General features: G+C 35.6%; 1 protein-coding gene across 1 annotated transcript in view; it reads left to right on the top strand.

Moving 5' to 3' along the window:
* Positions 1–19,893, top strand: part of DIAPH3 (diaphanous related formin 3) — a 258,871-nt gene that overhangs the window by 116,103 nt on the left and 122,875 nt on the right. Inside the window, exons 19-20 of the mRNA XM_052786020.1 lie at positions 609–703; positions 8,428–8,529. Coding sequence (XP_052641980.1) covers positions 609–703; positions 8,428–8,529 — 197 coding nt within the window. The remainder of the gene's footprint in view (positions 1–608; positions 704–8,427; positions 8,530–19,893) is intronic.

Raw genomic sequence — 19,893 nt, forward strand, 5'->3', positions numbered from 1 at the left:
CCCGACAAAAAAGACAATAATGTCTACAGGCTGTCTGGCCATCTCTTATGTACTTTGTAGAGAGAAGGCAATACTCAGCATTATGCAGTAATATGCAAATAAAGATGATAAAGTTTTGGCGGAGAGGAGTGCTATAAAGAATAGGTTCCTAAGTGCCGGCAGAGATAAAATAGGAAATGATTGGATTACAGTGAATGAATAAACAGTGCTTATGAGACCTTTTTTTTTTTTTTTTAACTGTTTATATGGTTTTGGTTTCTCATGGTGCTTTTTAAAGAGAAAGCTCTGACAAGACCGTTGAAGAAAAAAGTGTAATCATCACCCGAGAACAAAGTAATGATTATCCTACAGAGTAGACTTGTCACTGGCTACTTATGGAGGTCGTCTTTGATTCTGGATGTTGTGCATAACAAATGGACGCAGAAGGCTGGGATTGTAGGAGAACAGTAATTAAAAATGCATTTAAAATTGTTATCTTTTATCTGTATTACTTTGGACAGTCTTTGTTAACCTGTAGATGCTATAGCCTGTTTAATTGGCGTTTTGTAAGTAGAAAAAAGATTGTTATTGTCTTGCTTTCTTCATTATGTGTTGAATCTTTGTTTTAGCAATTTTCCTTGGCTCTTTCCGAGTGCCTTATGAGGAAATCAAAATGATGATACTGGAAGTAGACGAAACACATCTGTCAGAGTCCATGATTCAGGTAAGGAAAATGACACTTTGAATCCCAGTATTTCAGGGTAAGTGTCACATTAAATAGAAACCTGTAGCTAAAAAGCCTCTTAACATAAACTTTTGGCTAATAAATCACTGCAAGAATCTTTTTTTTTTTTCTGTGAACTATAGGGTTTTTATATTTGTAATGCTATTTTTTTTTTTTTATGAAAGCAGCTGAATTCCTGTTCTCTATTTTCTGCATTCATATTGTCCACACCTAGAGGTTTTTCTTTGGTATATATTCAAACAGCATATGATATTCTGTTTCTTCCCTAGTTACTAATTTTTCCTTTAATTTGTTTCTGCCTCTGTCTCATCTGCACAAATCTGTTGTCTTGGTCAAAAACTAGATGGAAAAAGGTTTGGTGTTTTGTTTGGTGGTTTTTTTGTTTGTTTGTTTTCCCCTGTCCTTTTAGAGCTGATACAATCCGGGATCTTGCTTTAGGGCATCCACAGTGACCACTGTTCTTCCCTAGAGTTTATTTGGGTAGTGTTTTCCCTTTCTGTATTATTTTATTCAAAGCACAAAATCAGTATGGTTCTGTGTGGAGACAAAAGAAACTGGAAGTTCCTCCTGTTCTTCTATGCATAGTGTTAATTAGAGGGTTGATAATTTGAAGAATTTCATAAAATAATTTAAATACAAATATTTCATTATAAAATAATGGGAAAAAATAATTTGGAAGCAATGTCTGGAGGTCATTTGATCCAAGCCCCTGCTCAGAGCCAGGTCAGCTAGAGCAGGTTGCTCAGGGCCTTTTCCCATTAAATTTCTAATATGTCCAAGGCTGGAGACTCCATAGCCTTTCTGGACACCTTTTCCAGTGTTGAACTACCCTTGTGGTGAAAAAACTTTTCTTGTTTATCAAACTGGAATTTTCATTGTTGCAACTTGTGACCTTGGCCTTCTACTGCACACCTTCATGAGGAACTGTCGTGGTTTAACCCCAGCCAGCAACTAAACACCACGCAGCCGCTCACTCACTCCCCCCCACCCAGTGGGATGGGGGAGAAAATCAGGAAAAGAAGCAAAACCCGTGGGTTGAGATAAGAACGGTTTAATAGAACAGAAAAAGAAGAAACTAATAATGATAATGATAACACTAATAAAATGACAACAGCAATAATGAAAGGATTGGAATGTACAAATGATGCGCAGTGCAATTGCTCACCACCCGCCGACCGACACCCCGCCAGTCCCCGAGCGGCGAATCCCTTCCTCCACTTCCCCGTTCCTATACTAGATGGGACGTCCCATGGTATGGAATACCCCGTTGGCCAGTTTGGGTCAGGTGCCCTGGCTGTGTCCTGTGCCAACTTCTTGTGCCCCTCCAGCTTTCTCACTGGCTGGGCATGAGAAGCTGAAAAATCCTTGACATTAGTCTAAACACTACTTAGCAACAACTGAAAACATCAGTGTTATCAACATTCTTCACATACTGAACTCAAAACACAGCACTGTACCAGCTACTAGGAAGACAGTTAACTCTATCCCAGCTGAAACCAGGACAGGAACCTAATTGTATCTTCTCTGTACCCTCGAGTTGGAGAGGAACCTAATTGCATCTTCTCTGAACCCTCCAGTTGGGTACCTGAAGACAACATTAAATTCCTTTGAGGCTTGTTTTCTTACGGTTCAACAAACCCACTTCTCTCAACCTCTCCTTGACTGTCGTGTGCCATGTTCCCCGGTCATCTTGATGGGAATCCATTAGATTTGCAAAGATATGTCTTTAGACCAAGATTGTCTGTCTTTTGGACAGGACTCCTACATACTGTGATGAACTTCGAATTATGGCTATTATGGCTCATAAATGTCAAATCATAATTACTATCAATCTACTAGCAATATGGCATAGATTTCAATTAGAGAGGATTTAGATAGCTGATTTCTACAGCATACCTGAAAGTGTGTTAGAGGCATGGGTACCAGTCCCTACTGAAACATCCAAGAAAGTTATATGTTTTAGAAACTGTCGTGGTTTAACCCCAGCCAGCAACTAAACACCACGCAGCTGCTCACTCACTCCCCCCCCGCCCCCCCCTCACCCAGTGGGATGGGGGAGAAAATCGGGAAAAGAAGTAAAACTTGTGGGTTGAGATAAGAAAGGTTTAATAGAACAGAAAAGAAGAAACTAATAATAATGATAATGCTAATAAAATGAGAACAGCAATAACAAAAGGATTGGAATGTACAAATGATGCACAATGCAATTGCTCACCACCCGCTGATTGACACCCAGCTAGTCCCAGAGCGGCGATCCCCCGCCCCCACTCCCCCCAGTTTATATACTGGGCGTGATGTCACATGGTATGGAATACCCTGTTGGCCAGTTTGGGTCAGGTGCCCTGGCTGTGTCCCCTCCCAACTTCTTGTGCCCCTCCAGCTTTCTCGCTGGCTGGGCATGAGAAGCTGAAAAATCCTTGACTTTAGACTAAACACTACTTAGCAACAACTGAAAACATCAGTGTGTTATCAACATTCTTTGGGTACTGAACTCAAAACATAGCACCATACCAGCTACTAGGAAGACAATTAGCTCTATCCCAGCTGCAACCAGGACAGAAACATACACTTTTTGCAGAATACAGGTAAAAGTCATAAAGTATAGTCATAAAATACAGTCATAAAATGAGTTGTAACATTAAGGCTTTTTGAGATTCAAACGTGTGACTCGTACTGCAACACGTAGCATTTTGTATTCAAAGATCAAAACAAGGCAAATTTGTATTTGTGTGCTTTGCTTGCAAAACACATTTCCACCATATTGGAATGTCAAAATAAGGTCCTACTGAAGAGGCTGTACAATGTTTAGCATGCTCCTTTTCTTCCTGCGTGCAGTTTCGCCCTCAAGTCTTGCCACTTGGATTTCAAAGATCTTTAAACTCTGACTTATTTGGACTTCACTTTCCTTTCTTCATTGAAGAATGAGATGTTTCTCTTAAGAAATATTTGAAGGAACAAACATGAGCCATCATCTCCAGTGACTGTATTTATAATCATTGTAAAATTCTCTTCATTTTGTTCAATGTTGAAGTTAATATTGACACTGAAAGTATTACTTTAAGGTTATTAGGATGATCAGAGCAGTTTACACCTCTAAGCTGTTTGTTTATTCTAGTTTGCACTTACACCACTTTTTCAAGGTTTTCTTCATGCTGAAAAGAAGCATGATGTGTATCTTTATTTTCTTTGCAATAATAGTAGAAAGTCTCTAAAATAGCATGAAAAGCTGAGAGAAGGAATATGCTACGCAGTTATGTTCAGCTTGAACTCTGTCTCAGATAGTCCATGCTTGCTCTGAGACTCTCTTTCATGCTATTTGACTGTAGCACTGTTTTTTCAACGGTGAAAATTTAGGTTCTTAGCAAAATTAGGTCCTCAATAATTTAATGAAGCAACCTGTATATATTAAATAAATATTATATATCAAAATTATGAAAAACGGGCGTCTTAATAATTTCTATACATATTATTTAAAGAAGGCAAAATATTTTTTTTGCATCTAGGCTCTAGGGAGAAAGATCATCAAACCATTACTGGGTAGTTAACTAATGGCATACTTTTATGTGAACATGTGGTAAATATTCCATCGGTTGTAATAAGCTAAGAAGAAGAACTTTACTTTCATTGAGAATTGTTTACTTTTTTTTTTTTCCTTCTTTTTAATTTCTTCTGTGGACTATTATTTCCATTTCAGTGGTATATACCTTGGGATAAAGAATGTCAACTTTTCTGTATATTTAAAACACCTAACAGAATCTAGCCTGACTTTATTCTCGGTGCAATAGGCATGGTTAACAATAATAGGAGATAGGTTTTTTTGACACTATGCTGATAATCTTGTGGCTCTTATAATTGGTATTAACAGTAAAGTATATTGAAAGTCAGTGTATCCAGTAACCTCTCTATATAGTTCTTGGCATCAAAATGGAGTCTAAAGTATTTTTGACAGTGTTTGAATCTTTTTGTGTTTGCTTTTGGAGGGGAGGGAACAATTTGATTTAAGAAAAGGATAAGAGAAGTTGGAAGAGCAAAACATGATGTGAGAGGAATGATGTCCTACAAAAGGACAGTGATGTTAACAGCTGCTGTGATTGAGTCAAAGTCAATGTAGTAGAATACAAGTGATAATGCTCACAGGATCCTACACTAACACAGTCATATATATAACAAGACATACTGTTAAGAGGATGGCAGGTCCCACATATTGGGTTTTTTTAAGCATATAAATGATTCAAGAGTATAGATTGCATTTTTTTGCAAAGTGATTAAACTTGCAGGCCTACATCAAATGGAAAATTCAGTAGAACTTAGGCTCCAAATTTACTTTGCAAGTTTGGATGTAATTATTTTTATCAAATGGTTTCATCCAAGTTTCTTATTTCTGGGTAAAACAACCCTGTAATAACTTTGAAAAGGGGACCATCTGAGTTTACACTCGAAAAAGCACTTAAGACGTCCGTCTTCCTTTGGAAGTGGTAGAATAATGTGCCTCATTGCTTTAAAAATTTGGTATCCAACTTCACATATGCTTAGGTTACTAAATAAATTTAACTATCCAGCCGCATGTCTCTATTTCTACCTTTAAAAACCTTCCCAAGTATGGGTTATGGCCATGCTATGAAAATGTAGTCCTGTGTATTTCATGATTCTGAGAAGGGCAAAAGCATACATAGGTTTACAAGCATATGGCTATTTTTATTTATTTTTATAAGATATCTTAGATATTATGGTACTTCTACTTTCTAGAAATTTCTTGCCTTCATCAATTTTTTTTTTTTTGTCTAGCTTTAAATATTGTTCAGTGTATCCTAATGTCACAGTTTCTGAAGTTGGAAATTTGTCCTTAATCCTACTCTTGTTATGATTAAGAAGTAAAATGTATCCTTTCCCTCTCTCTCTCCCCTCTGCCTGTCATTTTCTCCAGTTAGAAATTAAATCTAGTCCTGAAAGACGTAAAAACTCTGAAAGTCATATTATAATCGGAAATAATAATTGACTAATTATTGGAATGTTTCTTGTGACTTAGTCAAAATTTTCTCCTGCTTATTCTCTGTTTGATATTCAAAATGTGTTTCATCTCTAGCAGTTCAAAAGCTTTATCTGAACACCATAAAGCTGCTTTGATATCAGCTGCTCCTTCAGTTTGGTGGGGGTTTTTTTTGTTTGTTTGTTTTTTTTCTGATGCTCAATATTGAAAACATTCATAGAACGCTTGACTGTTTCTCTTTTTTGAAAGTTTTGTGGTCAGTTTTTCTACATGTGAAAATGATTTTAGCATCAAGCAATAACATTTTAATCTCAGTAAAGGTTAAGGAATTGTAGTATATTTAGAGGTGGTTATATGGATGTTGTATATCAAGACAAGAAATAAGTGGGTTATCAATTTCTAATTTAAAATGTACATTTTTACACTCTACCCTTTCATTTTTGCTCAATTTTACTGTTTTAGTGCTGTACATCATCATCAATAATTAATAAATGTAGTCTTTTTTACAAAAATATTTTCCAAATGTAATAATGGTAAGCATATATATGACTACTGCCATAAATTCTTCATGCTGAAAGTCAGTCTGACCATGTCCAAATCAAGCTCCTTAAAATTTAAGTTTACATTGTTATTTTAAGCATCATCATTCCTGTGTTTTTAATAGTTCTCTTTTTTCCTACCAAAATCCTGATTTGAGCATGGACACTGTTGAAGCAGTCTACTCTCTAACTGTCATTTACTCTTCTTTTGGTTTATTTAGACCTTTGTTCTTAAGTCTAGATTTTCTTTTTGCTGACTTTACTTTCTTGATAAACTACATGATCCTTACTTTGGATATGACATAATATTGTAAAACAAATTATTTATCGTACTCCTTAGAATCACAGTAGGGTTTCAGTTCTTAAAATAGTAACTATTTTTACACTAAACCAAAACAGTGATAAAGGACTGTCTAGGTCTTTTTATCCATTAGAAAAAAGGTTTGATAAATGCTAAACTACCATAAAATAACAAATGTTACAAAAGTGAAGAGATAGAATTATAAAAAATTAAAAGAAGTAGTATTAAACAAAATATTCAAGCTGCTTTTAAAAAACTTCAACACATTGGGTACATCTGTTCTTTAATTACAAATCTAGTATTTTCACTCTTTAACAAGAGGAATGTCTATACTGCGATCCAAGGGTGCTATTGGAACTTGAATAAACACCTGGAGCTAACTTTGAACTAGCTAATACAGGTTCTGAAGATAGCATAGAGCCACTAGTTGACTAGCGGTTTAGGGATATTTTTGGGGTAGTTAGAGTTGAATTCTTTCTTCTTACATTAGGGAACTGTTTTAAGCAAAGCATAGCTATGCTCTGGCCCCAGAGAGATAATTTATATATCCTAACTGGCTGAATTTCCTATAGAAGAAGAAGAAATAGGATCTTTTGTGGATAAAATTAGTGGGTTTTTTAAAGACTTTGAGATGGCGATCCTGTTCACTACCTTAAGTAAATTCTTTTCTGTTGATTGTATATCACCAAAGCTATTTACTTGCTGAGTAATAAAATAGATTTTGACTTAACTGGAATGTCTGCCTTTTCCGTTGAGTAATGTGAAAATGCTAGAGTTAGTCTTTCTGACCCGTTCTTGAAATATGGTAGTAGGTAGTGGGATAGCTGTGTTTGCTAGACGCGATTCAGTGTTAGAAGGATTGAGTCTTTATTTGAGTTCAGAAGACTGATGTTACCAGTAGACCGGGGAGTGTTTTAAGAAAGAACACAATCTCTCTCTGGTTTTCTTACTGTGATGGAAGCTTAGCCAATGTGTAACCAGGAACACAAGAGTCAAAACCTGAGAAAGAGAGCAGGCTAGGGGGACCCTGACTGTAGCCTAGTAGTTATAGTAGTTGTCTTGGGAAGGGACAGAACTGAGCTACTGACTCAAATTTTATACCATAATTAAATGTTTGAGAAGGTCTCTACTTCCAGAACCTCAGGATAGCCATTTTTAGCCAACCTAGCTGATGGTAATTAGAGTGTGATTCAGGTGCCTAAATGTAAGTGTCTATACACAAATGTAGGTGTCTAAGTGTTCAGGAAGCTCCAGGGAGTCTGAGGATTCTTCAGATGATCAGATGAAGGTGACATGTTTAGATTCCCTTACCTGTGTTCACAAGATACTCACTTGTGTCAGTGTCCGAGCTCCCCATATGGACTCCTGAATTCAGCTGAAGCTGAGTCCCACCTCTGAATTCCTACTTCTGGCAAGTTTTTGGGCTAAGTAGCGTGTAATGGGTTTAAGTTTTTGTTTTGAAATACTAGAAAATAAATTATCCATTTTCAAAATACTTTTTGTCCAGCATTAATAATTCTTGCGATCTTCTAGTTGGATATGTTACATTTGAAATTCATGTTCTATTTGCTTCTTAGTGTTCTGTTTGCATAGTGCCTATCAAGCATATTCTTTCTTTAAAAATGGTGTTTAAAAAAAGACTACAAAAATGTTTGTAGAATTGGCAAAAGATGATAGCTAGCAGTATTGTATCACTTGCTCTTTACACCCTCAGTTACGTTAATTTGTGTGTTGCTTATTTACATTTTACTGTCTTCAGGCAGGAGTGTTGTCTTTGGGGTATACGGTAATGATGCATATGTAATATCATTTGCCTACAATAATAGAAGCAACACAGAATCTGAGATTTTTAACCCTATTTTATTTTTCTTGATAGAATTTAATAAAACATCTTCCTGAACAAGAACAATTGAATGCATTGTCCAAGTTCAAGAGCGAGTATAATAATTTGTCTGAGCCGGAGCAGTTTGGAGTTGTGGTGAGTTCTGTTTTGTTATAACTTTTTTTTTTTTTGTCCTTTCCTGAAATACAGTTTTAATATAATACTATAGAAACAATACCAGCTGCTTCTTCCTAAATGTGAAGAGGTTCCAGACTGGGAGAAGAGTACAAGTGCTGCCTTTTAATCGGACTTTTGGTGGACATATCCACGCATGGGAAGGCCTGATTCTTGGAATATTACTGTTGGAATGATTTGGGATCCTCTTTCTCTAAAAAAGTCATTTAGTTTACAAAAAAAACCCCCAAACCAAAAATCAGTGGTATTTTCTGTGGCAAAGTTTCACTGGGAGATACAGAGCTATTTTTTCATTTCTATAGCTAAAATAGTTTGGCTTTACTTTTGTTTGCATTAATAAATCTTAACTTTTTCAGTGAAGTTTTCTACACTGATGTTTTTCTTTCTATTCTCCATGTAAATGAGAAGAAAATACTGTAGTTATCATCATTTAACCTATTCTGCCTCCTTACTCCTGTGTTTTATAGTATGTTCTGTCAAGAGTACTTGTAGTCACTTTTTCCATTTCCAGCGGGAAGGTATGTTTGTAATATCTCCCAGGTTGAATTAACAAAGGAAGACTGGAAGAGAGAAAAGAAAATACTGCTAGTTCAGTGCTGGCAGTTGATGCTTTCTGTGGAAATATAGTTTGGATATAATTTCTATATAGCTCATAATTCATGATTGTTAATTATTTCACGCAAACACAGAATAAGGCTATTTCTTCTCCTGGGTGCATATATCTGTGCAAGTCTTTGATTTTTTTTGTCCACTCCCAGTGTTTCAAGCTAAGATGGTCATTGTTAGCATCATCTGGGAGGATTTCCATGGGAGGGAATAAGTCTTTGAGTTGTATCTATGGGCTTCAGGAAAAGGAGTATCATGTCTTTGTAACAGCAGGCACTTACTGTTGGTAGTTATCTGTGTGGATATCAAATACCTGTACTTAAATATTGGAACAGCTGGAGTACAGGTGTGGGATATAAGAGCAGTGATTGCTATTCCGAATCAACTGAAGAATGTTGGTCTGGTCAGGAAACACTACTGCATTGAATTGGTGCCAGTTACAGATGTGACATAGGCAGTCTGAGTAAGGTGCTTGTAAAACAAAACTAGTTCTGAAGTGGTGCTTTTGCTGAAAACTGTTGCAGCTGTTCATTTTCGATCCATCTTTAACAAGAGTAACGGTCATTGTACATCTAATGTAATGCTGGTTTCTGTGTTCTTGGGAGTCTTCTAACTACACTCTGGGAGCAAGAAAAAAAAGAGAAAGACCACCACTGTTTTTAACACTTTTATTTATTTTCCAAGATTTTCATATATAGTTTTCTGACTGAAGCCAGATTATCAATATCTCTTGGTCCAAATTTCTTAGTTACAAAAGCTAATGGAATCTTCTGCTTTTTATTTCTTGTTGAGGTGTTATCAGACATTCAAGGGATCTATTTGTAGTTCATCATTACTTCAACCTTACTTTATTTGATTAAATTATCACCACTTATCTCAAAAGGTCATTGAAGAGGTCTCTGAGATCCTTTAAAAGAAGTATTCTCCCTCAACAAAAAAAATCCAGTCAAAACATATTTTGTTGTTTTATGAGATGAGAAACTAATGCTTTCAGCACCTCTGTTGCTTGCAAAGAACACAAAAGGTCTGAAGTCAGAGAAATTATTACCTTTTCACGTGTTTTGTTATAAAATTTCTTATTCGATTCAGAAAATAGCAGTAGTTTCACAAAGGTAGGTTTCACAATGGTAAGTTTTAGGTTTGTTTTCAACCTAGTTTATATTACACAGCTTTAGAAAGAGAGAAACAGGGTAGCAGTTAAATCTACCATGACCAACAGATCTTAACCTTTTGGTGGTAAGAACTGGGAGGAGGCTGTGATAATGAACATTATGTTTGAATCAGTTCTTCAGGTGGAACTTTTGGTTTAAGTACTTAAATTTATAAATGAAAGCTCCTACATTTATTTACTGAGTTGTGGTAATCAATGTAAATTTAAGATGCATCAATATATTAATGTCTCAAAAAAAAAAAAGAAGGGCAAAACCACTAAACCCTTGAAGAATCACTTTAATAATTTTTAAAAATAATTTACAGTGACTTAAATTGTACCTTCTGATTTTTCAAATTCTCTTTAGATTTTCCATGGTTCTAGGCTTTGAATGTTTTTGTTTTCTCACTTGCATGTTATTTCACTTTCTTGAACATGTACTAATACTGCAGCTGATAAACAGTAGATGCTAATTGGGCATTCTTGGAATTTATAGCCAGATCTATGGTATGGGAGGCTTCTTATCTGATACAAGAGTTAGATCCTTCCTCTCACTTTCATCTTCACTCCACAAATTTCTTCAAATCCTGTAGGGTGAAACAGCTATGTTAGATTATCCAAATTTCTTCCTTGTTCTAGAAATAAGTCTTCATCTTAAATGCCATTAAAACAGCTGATGAAACTAGAAGTCAGATGTGCTAGGTTTAGTCTGGAGTCCCACATGTTCAAAATTTAAGTAATATATTGTAATACATACATTTCCTAAGAATATGTTTCTTCCTAGGCCCATATCTCAGTAGTATATGAGAGGAGTGGTGCCCTAGGAATGAAATTTCCTTGTGTAATGAATAAAAGCTGTTCCTGGCTCATTTGATCTAGAAGTTGAAATGTTTGGAGAAGAGTTGATAAAGGATAAAAGGAAGGGGGGAAAAAAATCCTTGTTAGGAAGAGTGAGTATGATAAAGAAAACAAAACAATTTCTTGCATTTTTACCTCTGCCATAGTCTTTTAATATAAATCTGGTTGACCCAGACATTTAGATGACACTGTGATAAGCAACGCAGGAAAAGAGGAGAAAGCTAGTAATGGAATATTTTACAAAGACTTTGTCGAGCTCCGTTTTCTGTTTTTGGTTTTGGGGTTTTTTTGTGCTATTTGGTGGCACAGATGACAAGTCTTTCTGTACTTGTCAGAATTGGACCCTTTTTATGTAAATGTCAAACTTTTTTTATTTTTTAAAAGAAAAACTAATTGAGTCTATTCTGGAATTGAGCTCTAAAAATGCTGCGCTTCTGGTCAATAATGTTAAAAGTTCATGGGTTTCCAGAAAATTTAATATTAGAAAACTGAAAGGATAGATTGTTAATGTAGAGGAGAGGTTCATATGTATGACTTATTGAGAAAATTGAAGTGCCCTGTGCTGAATAAAGTAGGCTGAGCATGATGCTTCTCCCTGGTAACCTTGTTTCAAACTGTGTCTGCCAGGATGACAGAGATAAGCACATGTCTAAACTTCAGCAGCTTCATTTGAGTCTGACAAATTATGGCAAAATGCCAGTAAAGATGGATTTACACCAGTAAATTTGACCATGAACTGGACTGAGGGGTTGACACCTGTTTGACTGTGCCAAATCATTCCAACAGTAATATGTATGTAACTGTCTCGTTGGGGAAGTACTTATATAGGACAATTACATGCAGGGTTATGCATTTTAATCGAATTAGTAAAATACAAAGTTAAGTAGCAAACATATTTTTTACTTTATTATCAAGAATAAACATTGATTCAAAAAAAGACATTTAAAAATGAATTCCACATAGGTTAAAGCTTGCTTTGCTATTTTTATTTCATATTTGAGCCTCACCCAACTGACAAGTCTCTCTTTTGCTCTTCAAAAATGTTGGACTTACTACAGTTGGACATAATAACAACAGTAATACATTTGAAATATAGTGTGTCAACATTTTCCAATTGATCAGGAACCCTCTAATACTTAATACAAGGTGTCTTCTGGAAAGAAACTTGCTTTATGAAGAAAAAAGTGTTTATTTTTTAACTTTTGCTGTCATCAGACCATCATAACAAGTATTTTTTTGTATTTTAAAGAATAATGTCTAGTTTTAATTCTTTCAGAAAGACTCCTGTAGTATTGGAGCATTTATTGGCAGAGGTTTTAATACCATATTACTGTCTCTGTAATGCTAACAGTATCCTCACTATTGTACAACTACAGAATTGGCTATCCTGATCAGTTTTGTCTAAAAACATACTTTAGTTGGCAAGCAAAAAGGTATCATCTGCTTAACAACTAATGAACCTTCCTGGTATCAGTATAGTATTCTATGGTCTAACTCTCTTCTGCTGCATATATTGTTAAGATTAATAAAATTTCTGAACACACTCTTACACATATTTGTGTTACTTAACTTCAGTCACTTTAATGCTTTAATTACTTCCCTTTCAGGACTATCTCTGTGTTATTTTGAAAATGAGGGTATATTTTAAAGCACCCCTGCAAGTTAATTCACATTTTTCTTAAATCTTAAGTAGTAATTCATTTTATGCCACTGTCCTTTTGCTGTGTTTTTTGAAATCCAGTGGTATTTAAGTATAAATAAATATGAAATGATCTGGCTTAAGACAGTGATTGACTTGTATCGATTGACAAGGTGCAACATTATTGGTGGACATTTTTAACTGTTAGTTATTTCTTTCAGACGTACCTATTCAGTTAGATGGGACTGTCAGTCTGATGAGAAGAGCTAGACCAGGAGCACTGTAGGTCATGTTTTGCTGGATGTGGCCCAACTGATTTGCCTCAATTTTTTAAGATTAATTTATCAATGTGATAACTCAGAAAAATGTTGCATTAAATAATAAGAGTTCTTATATCTCAAAAGTTGGTGGAGTTTCTTTTCTGAAGGAACAACCAGATTCCCACTGAACAGTGCAAGTGTATGCTTTCCCTAGTTTTCCATGCAAAGCATTAAAAAAAAGCATGAACAAAATCAAACCCCATCATTAGGCACAATTTTTCTAGTGTCACACCTTCTATGCATCTAGTAGAGCTGACTTCAGAGAACAAGCTACAATCAGTTTTTAACATGAAACATTTTTCATTTTTCTTGGAGGAGAGAAGTTTTGAATAAGTCACTTTTTTTACTCTTTGAATATGGAATCTTATGCATCTTCAATCTCCATCAGGCTCTCTTGTATCTTTTGTTTTATTCTGACTGGGGAGTGGGCTGAGAACTTCTACTCATTTCTTTAAGAACTGCTGTTGACACGAATATGAATCTTCTCAGTATAGCTGGTTTTGTTTTTTTTTTCTTAAAATTGCTGGTTCCATGCCTCGTTTTATGGTATTCTTTTCAAATGAGGAGAATCAAGCTTAGACACACAATACAAGACATTCAGGTGTATATTTTAGGTGAGTAGTGTCTTGTAGTTATGGTATTTCAGAGAATTTGGAGATCCCCTGTTAATTTGCTCTCAAGTTGTGATGAAGGGAAAGACTAAACTATTTGACTCCCAAGGAAGAGCCTAAGTAGTGAATAAACTGATAATTACTACTTGTGTGATAATAAAAAAATTTGTAATGGAAACCTTCTTTTATCCTTTTGGCTTTGAATTCAAAGTCAAGATTTGGTACTCTGAAAGAAACAGCTAGACACTTACTGAAATACTGGCATGCTGTGACTGTTACAGTATTGTATGTTTTACTTCAACTGAAGTTAATGAACTTTTGTTGTTGGCTTAAAGACGTTGAGGGCATGACTCTCAACAGTTCAGGTTCCCTTCATGAGTGTGGCTTGTGATTTTGTTTGGGATTTTTGTAGTGACTCTATGGGTTGCTTTTGTGGTTTCTGCAATTGTCCTCTTTTTTAAGTTACTTTGCACTTTGTTTTCTGTTCATTCAGCAGTAAGTGTAAAATAAATCCTTTATTACCCTTATCTTCTCTTCTAGACTTTAGGTTTTCTTTAGATAAACTACTTTATTTTCCTGTACGTTCGTTCTTTCACTTACTTCAGGCTGATGTCTCAGAACATAGATATTATCACCTATAACTGTGGAGTTTGGCTTTTGGGGTTTTTTTTTTGGCTTGCACGCATCCATGAACTATTTTATGAAAACTATGTTAAATCTGTTCCACTTATTAAGCACTTTAACTTAGCTTCATAGTATTAACTTAATTCGATGTTGTTTTGAATGCTGTATTTTATTGCTTAGATTCTTGATGAAGTATGCTTGTGCTTGCTGAAATTTAAATATTCAATTTCATTTTGTTTTACTATAGTTCTTGTTCTGTACTTAGTGCAACAAACTTCCTCCTAAAGTAATTTAACCTTCAGATTATATTCCTGGAGGTTTCATTGATTATGACTGATATTGGGTGATATATTCTATAAAGCTTGTTAATGATGAAGATTATCTTTGTGTTTAGAAATGAGTAGTCATATGACAGCACACTTGCAATGAGAGACCCATCTGATGAATGGGGTTTTGGCTAGATGTTTGTCTTGGTAGGTGACTGTTGACAGAAGGTTGGGGGTTTTGGTGTTTTTTAAATTGTTTTTCTTGGTGCTTTCTCCAATAGGCAGTATAAGTATTATGTTGCTTTAGGACTTAAAACATTTAGCAATGTTGATTTGTTTTGCAGATAGTTCTTTCCTACTGAGAAAAAAGTATTGGTTTACAGAATATTTTTTTCTAATTTTGGGCGTAGTCGCTGTCATCGTATCAAATAAACAATGTTTACTGAGTAGGCTATTTAATAATGTCGATCTCATTCATTTTCAGTTAAGTTGATATAATAGTTACTAGTTAGATTTATTAATCATTACTGATACCTTAAATGTAGTAATCTGTTTAATGGATTTTCATTGACGAATTATTTCCCTACCACCATTCAAGCCCTGCTGCTGAGTACAGGTGTATATTTGGCTTTCATCTGAAACAAGACCCAATGTGTTCACGTCAACAAAGATGTTTTGCATTTCAGACATCTTTCTCCAAAGCCTTTTGTTCTTATGTAGTCTTATGCAGCCCTAGAAGATTTCATTATACCTAAGGTATACAATATAGCTTATTTCTTTGAGTCTTTTGCGTAAGAGATGATGAAAGTGCTGAAACACTGAACTATTTTACTAAAATTTATTGGGCAAAGAAGAAATTGTGTTATTGAAGTATAGTGATTAAATATCTTTCTACCACACAAACAAGATGACAAAACACTGAAGAATTGTTGCAGTCCTTTTTGAATTTGTCTGTGATTCTTCTTTTTTTTTTTTTTTTTTTTGGTCCTCACAATCAAGGAGTGAATCGGAAACCACTGGTAAGATTTTGAATATTGTAAAAATGTGATAAGTAAACTCACATCACGTATCTTATAAGTTTTTTGAGTATTCTATTGGAAGAAGACTTGGAATCACAGAAATAATAAACTAGAAATAAATGTTAGGATGTCACCCAATAGGTTAGAATTTTTTTAAAGAAAACTAAAAAGTATTAACCAAATGGCAATTCATCCCAGTTTAAGAAGATATTTTGTACTAAATAACAATTGATATTTCTGAAATAAATAACCAGACTTTGGAAATCATTGTTACAAATAAAGCCTTTTTTTAACCTCACATTTTTTTGTTTGACATTTCTAAATCAGGCATGGGCAATTGTATGTTAACTACAAAACTAATACTTACTCGACTCCACTTTTTGTTCTGAACTATGCTATATAACTTTTTTTGCAAAAGGTTTGTAAAAGAGGATTAGGCATGTGTATAAAGAATTTCCTGCACTATTAGAGCAGTATAAGGTAATTGTTTTGTTTGTATGACAAAGATTGAGGAGGAAATTTTCTGTAGGACAAGTCTCATGCTTTAACCATCTGCAGTACTTTTCCAAAACACCTAATATTAGGCACTTATGTCCATTGATTCATATAGCAGTTGTTTTTCTTTTACATTTGTCATTTTCACTTTTTTGATGATCCCAGATTTTGTTGTCAGCCAGATTTAAATTTTTTCACTCTTGTTTTCTTCTTAATGCAAACAGTTTGGCACTTAGTTTGCCTGTCTTTGCCAAATATTTATGTCCTTAATTTTTTTACAAGTAGAAACACTTGTCCATGTACTGTTATCTTCATTCATGCTTGCAGTAACTTCTTTCTCTCTGAATTTTTTACTTCAAAACTCGATCCATTGCACATTCTTCAGAATACATCCTAGCTGTCATTCACACATTCACTCTGCTGTATCAATATATCCAATGTCTCTTATCCAAATATAAGTGTAGCTATGTTTTTACTTATCTTCATTCCTGTTATAGCATTGATGGTTTATCTTTTCTTTGTATTCCATTGTTGATGATGAGCTCACTGCTGTTTTTTGTCCTTCTATCTTCCTCATGTAAAAAAATTTTCTACTTCTTTTTTTCTTTCTTTTTTTTTTTTTCAATTTCCTTCTCACCATTCCTCTCTAGCTGGTTAAAGTTCCTTATCTTGATTGTGTAAAATTCTTAAAGGCTGGTCTCTTTCAAAACTGCATTCTACAAAGAAGTGGTCCTGTCTGTATGAAATTCTCAGTCGCTTCTTCCAAACACCAAGGCCTACTAGCCTTGAGTGTATTTATCAGCCTTGTTGTTGTGTCCTTTTGCTGAAGCCCTGACAGCTTCACTGCCTCTGTTTTCTCTCATAGTTTCATGAAATCCTGGACAATTTCCTGCCAGAAGTTGAACAGTTTCTCATATTTACTTGCACATAATTATATTGTCCCCTGTTCTATTTGGTCATTTTGAGTTTCAGCTTCCTTTTGACTTTAATGGTTTTGTCTGAGTGGTATAGCACGATGTCTGTCTTGAACACTGATGACCATGCAACATGTGTCCAGTTACAGCTGAGACAGAAACCAATACGCATAGCTGTTTTAGCTGTGTGGTTGGTTGATTGGTTTTTGTTTGTTTGTTTTTTTCCCTCTTAGCACAAGTCTCAGGGTGTTGTGTGGCTTTCCAGGGGCAACAGAGCCTTTCTTTGGTTATGTGAGCTAAGCTAACATCTAACATTGCTTCAGTTCCACTCCATTAGAGTATGTTTTTTCTTTGTACTCCAGGCACTGACAGTGTTCTGGCATGAGTCCACTGTTGACTTACGTGGGGACAGCTCTGCTTTTCTTAACTCTTGCTTAGGCCATCTAAAGCCACCATTTGGCTGCCAAGTGAAGGTGCTGATAACTTCAGAAAAAATAATGTTCATTTAGATATTCACTTGAGAGAAACTTAAAAGGAAAAACACCACCATGGGTAATCTTAAGTATAAAGAACAGGTAAAATACAGGGGTTTGGACCATGGTGGTGCAATTCAACTTCATGGGAAAAGAACTTAGGGATGACAAAATACAAGAAAAATATAGTTATGTTGAAAGCAGAAGCTAAAAGTTTCTAGATCAGCTGCTTTATTGGGAAATGTGACTTGTAGAGTAGTTTTTCAACAAGAACCCTTATGAACCTTTTTTAATGACAGATTATCTTGTAAATAAATGAGAAGACCAAGTTAAATGCTATTCTGAGTTATGGTTTACAGTTATGTAGCTGTGTAATGGAGATCACTTGCGCAACTACAGCATAATTAAGAATGTGATCCGATAATACAGTGGTATTTTCAGGCAGGTAAGGTTAGGGCCTTTTAAGAAACATAGTGTGAGAAAAGAAATAATATGTGCTTATTTGAAGGACTGCTGGAGAGTTGAAAAATAAACCATTGTTCATTATAATTGTTTTTAATAAAGCTATAATAGATATGTGTGAGTCAACATTTGTTCAGTGCTTTTTGAATGTAAAATATTCAAGTACTAAAGATTATCTTCTATTGTTCATTTGTATTAATTAGATCTGAGTCGTGAGGTTTTTTTCTGAGATATTAAAATTGTAAGGGTCATGAAGCAACTGATAAGGGCATCTTATTGCTTGCTTGTTTGAAGTAAACTTTCTGAACTTTCTTCTAAGTTGAAGGATAAATACAGAAGAGAAGTTTACAGTAACCTAAAGCTTTTGGTTTCAGACTTGAATGGAAAAAAAACCCTAGGAAAAAAAACTCTGTGTGAGATTTTATGGAGAAGGAAAAATTTGTATTTTTTTTTACTTAGAAAAACTTGATATAAATTGATTTTTACCTGCTCAGTCTCTTATAGTTTTGATTCACTTGTGCTGTCATACCCACATCCTTTGGAGCACTACCATGTGTGTGTCTGAGCAGTCTGGCCAGGATCGCTGATGTGCAGCACGGAGGATAAGGGACTCTCTCAACACCATATTATGCCTCTGTGGTGGTTCTTGATTGGTGACAGCAAGCTTTTTTGGACAGATCTTTTACATGATAAGAAGTCATCAGTTGCCATGAGGTTGTCTTTACCTCAATCTCCTAACTTCTGGAATCTATGTTTAAAATACATGTGTACAGTTTACTGGTGGGCTAATAAGAAAAGGAATAATCATAGAATATCTTGAGTTGGAAGGGACCCATAAGGATCATCGAGTCCAACTCCTTGCTCCTCGCAAGACTACCTAAAACTAGGTCATATGCCTAAGGGTGTTATCCAGATGCTCCTTGAACTCTGACAGGCTTGGTGCCATGACCACTTCCCTTGGGAGCCTGTTCCAGTGACCAACCACCCTCTCAGTGAAGAACCTTTTCCTCATGTCCAACCTGAACTTCCCCTGATGCAGCTTCATTCCCTTTCCTCATGTGCTGACGCTGGTCACCAGAAAGAGGAGATCAGCACCTCCATCTCCACTGACCCTCGTGAGGAAGTTGTTGGCTGCGATGAGGTCACCCCTCAGCCTTCTCTTCTCTAAGCTGAACAGACCAAGTGACCTCAGCTGCTCCTCATAAGTGTTGCCCTTGAGACCTTTTACCATCTTGGTCACCCTCCTCTGGACACACTCTAATAGTTTGATGTCCTTCTTATATTGAGGCGTCCCAAGCTGCACCCAGTACTTGAGGTGGGGCCGCACCAGTGCAGTGTAGAGTGGGACAACCACGTCCCTTGACCACCTAGCTATGCTGTGTTTGATGCACCCCAGGGCACGGTTGGCCCTTTTGGCTGCCAGGGCACACTGTTGACTCGTATTTAACTTGCCCCTGCAACCTGCTGGGAATGCTGAGAAGAAATACAGCTCATTCTGTTGACCCTTGTGGTGCTGTGTCTTCTGCTGCTTACATGCACACATTTCTATTTGTATCAACCTTCATATTTCTGTTAAAGAAAAGTACAGCAGGAAGAAATCACATCGACCTAATAATGTAGCCAGAGTAAAAAGGGCTTTTGTGAATGTTTATCCTGCAGACAGGAAGTGCCACCATGAAAAAGACGACGTTGAACACGTTTTACTCACTTGTAAAACCTGTTCAGCAAGAAACATGTGCTTGAAAAAGAACTTGTTGACAGACAACTCTTTTTATTTGTGTAGTAAATACAGTGTTTGAAAGACTATGGGAATGATAAATATACAACTTAAGTATTTCAGATATGTTGACATAATTTACATTTCAGACAATACTTTTGGGGGGGGTTG

The sequence above is a fragment of the Harpia harpyja genome, chromosome 4, assembly GCF_026419915.1.
Source record: "Harpia harpyja isolate bHarHar1 chromosome 4, bHarHar1 primary haplotype, whole genome shotgun sequence".
In the NCBI taxonomy this organism is placed as follows: domain Eukaryota; kingdom Metazoa; phylum Chordata; class Aves; order Accipitriformes; family Accipitridae; genus Harpia; species Harpia harpyja.